The 1,916-nt window shown below is 61.1% G+C and overlaps 1 protein-coding gene across 2 annotated transcripts in view; it reads left to right on the plus strand.

The window, feature by feature from the left end:
- Window positions 1-73: 73 nt before the first annotated feature.
- The window catches only part of LOC125488184 (nuclear factor of activated T-cells, cytoplasmic 3-like), a 2,790-nt gene continuing 947 nt past the window's right edge, over window positions 74-1,916 (plus strand). Inside the window, exons 1-2 of one of the 2 annotated variants that reach the window (XM_048621112.1) lie at window positions 74-269; window positions 1,098-1,781. In XM_048621112.1, the coding sequence (XP_048477069.1) occupies window positions 1,400-1,781 (382 nt within the window). In that variant the 5' untranslated portion in view covers window positions 74-269; window positions 1,098-1,399. The remainder of the gene's footprint in view (window positions 270-1,097; window positions 1,782-1,916) is intronic. The other variant, XM_048621113.1, reaches the window with a different exon arrangement.

Here is a 1,916-nt window from a genome sequence, read left to right on the forward strand (position 1 = left end):
AGATTCCAGTCTGTAACTCCCTCCCGGGGGGGTATCTGTTATTCTGTATATTACTCCCCCCGAACCCCCTCGATTAGATTTCAGTCTGTGAGACGCTGATTGAGCTCGATGGAGCCTGTGTGGTCTTCTCTGTCTCTCACAGTCTCTGATTGTCGCTGAAGTGCCCCCGTATCACGAGCAGACCCTTTCGGCCCCTGCCCAGGTCTGCTTCCTGGTATGTAACGGCAAAAGGAAGAGGAGCCCCTGCCTGAGTTTCCAGTACCTGCCTGGTAAGTGCCCCCTCACCCATGTCGCTGTTTGAGGGAGTTTCTGAAATTGGGCGCCGCTTCTGCCGCCCTCACCCGTTTGCCCCTCATCCACCACCCCCCCCTGCTCCCCGGGAATGGGCAGCGTGGGCTCTCTCTGCGTCACCCGCTTGTGGGCATTCGGTGCATGCACAGCAAGATGCCACGAAAAGGAAACTCCCTCCATACCATGGGCGTTACGCCCGCGATTTCTTCCAGTTTCACCGCATCGCAAACACTCGCGTCTACACCGCCCTTGAGAAGGTTGGAGGGGGAGGTGAGATGCCTTTTGCTGTAGGGTACACCCACAACAACGTCCCCCTCAGGGAGGGAATTCCAGGGATTCGGACCCGGCCACACTGAAGGGACGGCCGATATATTTCCGAGTCGGGATGGGGAGTGGGCTCGGAGGTGGGGGAGCTCGCAGGGGGCTGGTGTTCCCATGTATCTGCTCCCCTCCCCCCGTCCTTCTAGATGGTAGAGGGGCAGTGGGGTTCAGGAGGGTGCTGTCTGAGGAGCCTCGGTGAGTCTCTGCAGGGCGTCTTGTTGATGGTATACACTGCTGCGGCTGTGCCTGAGCGGTGAGAGGGGCAGTGGGGTTCAGGAAGGTGCTGTCTGAGCAGCCTCGGTGAGTCTCTGCAGGGCGTCTTGTAGATGGTACACACTGCTGCGGCTGTGCCTGAGCGGTAGGGTTGGCGGGGGAGGATGCGGGTGTTGGTCGCCGATTCCTGATGATCACTTTTTGTTTGACCATTTCCCCCCACCCTCCACTCCTTCTTTCTCTCCCTTTGTCCTGCTTCGTCCCGACCTCAGTCCATATCAAGACAGAAGACGCCAGCGAGGAGTTCGAGCCCAGAGCCCCCAGCCTGTGCCATCGCCCAGCAGAGTACCCGTTGCCCCCTGGAGGAGGGTTGCTGGAAGCTCGAGACCTCGGCCCAGTCCCCCTACCGGGGGATGAGGAGGAGGCGGCAGGACTTTCTGCATTCCACCAGCATCCTCTTGGCTTGGGCCCAAGACCTGAGTCCTACAGCCCGAGGCCCGAGGCCTGCGGCCAGCAGCCTGAGGCTTACAGCCTGAGGCCTGAGGCCTATGGCAAGAGCCCTGAGGCCTACAGCATGGGTCCTGAAGTCAGCAGTCCAAGGCCTGAGGCTTACGGCCAGGAGCCTGAGGCCTACGGCAAGGGGCCTGAGGCCTACGGCCCAGCCTGCCTGCTTGAGGCCCACGACGGGCTCTTCCAGCCGTCCAGGCCCTCGGCTCCAGGACAGCCTATTGCCGGGTCCGATGGCGGTCTCTTTCCCTGGGACCCACACCCCCACTGCAGCCCCTGCTCACCTCACAGGGCCGGGGGGCGGGCGGGCCTGGTCTCGCGGTCACCGGGCACGGGGTGCAGCGGAGAGAAGCAGGAGAGAGCGACGATGACAGAGGAAGAGGAGGAGATCCACGACTGCGAGGTCCCGTTCAGAACCATCTCCATCCAAGGTATCACCCTGGATGATGGTGAGTGTGGAGGGAGCTTTACTCTGTATCTAACCCTGTGCTGTCCCTGTCCCTGGGAGTGTTTGATGGGGGAGACAGTGTAGAGGGAGCTTTACTCTGTATCTAACCCTGTGCTGTCCCTGGGAGTGTTTGATG

Source organism: Rhincodon typus, unplaced genomic scaffold, assembly GCF_021869965.1.
Source record: "Rhincodon typus isolate 14 unplaced genomic scaffold, sRhiTyp1.1 hic_rhity00000054, whole genome shotgun sequence".
Lineage (NCBI taxonomy): Eukaryota > Metazoa > Chordata > Chondrichthyes > Orectolobiformes > Rhincodontidae > Rhincodon > Rhincodon typus.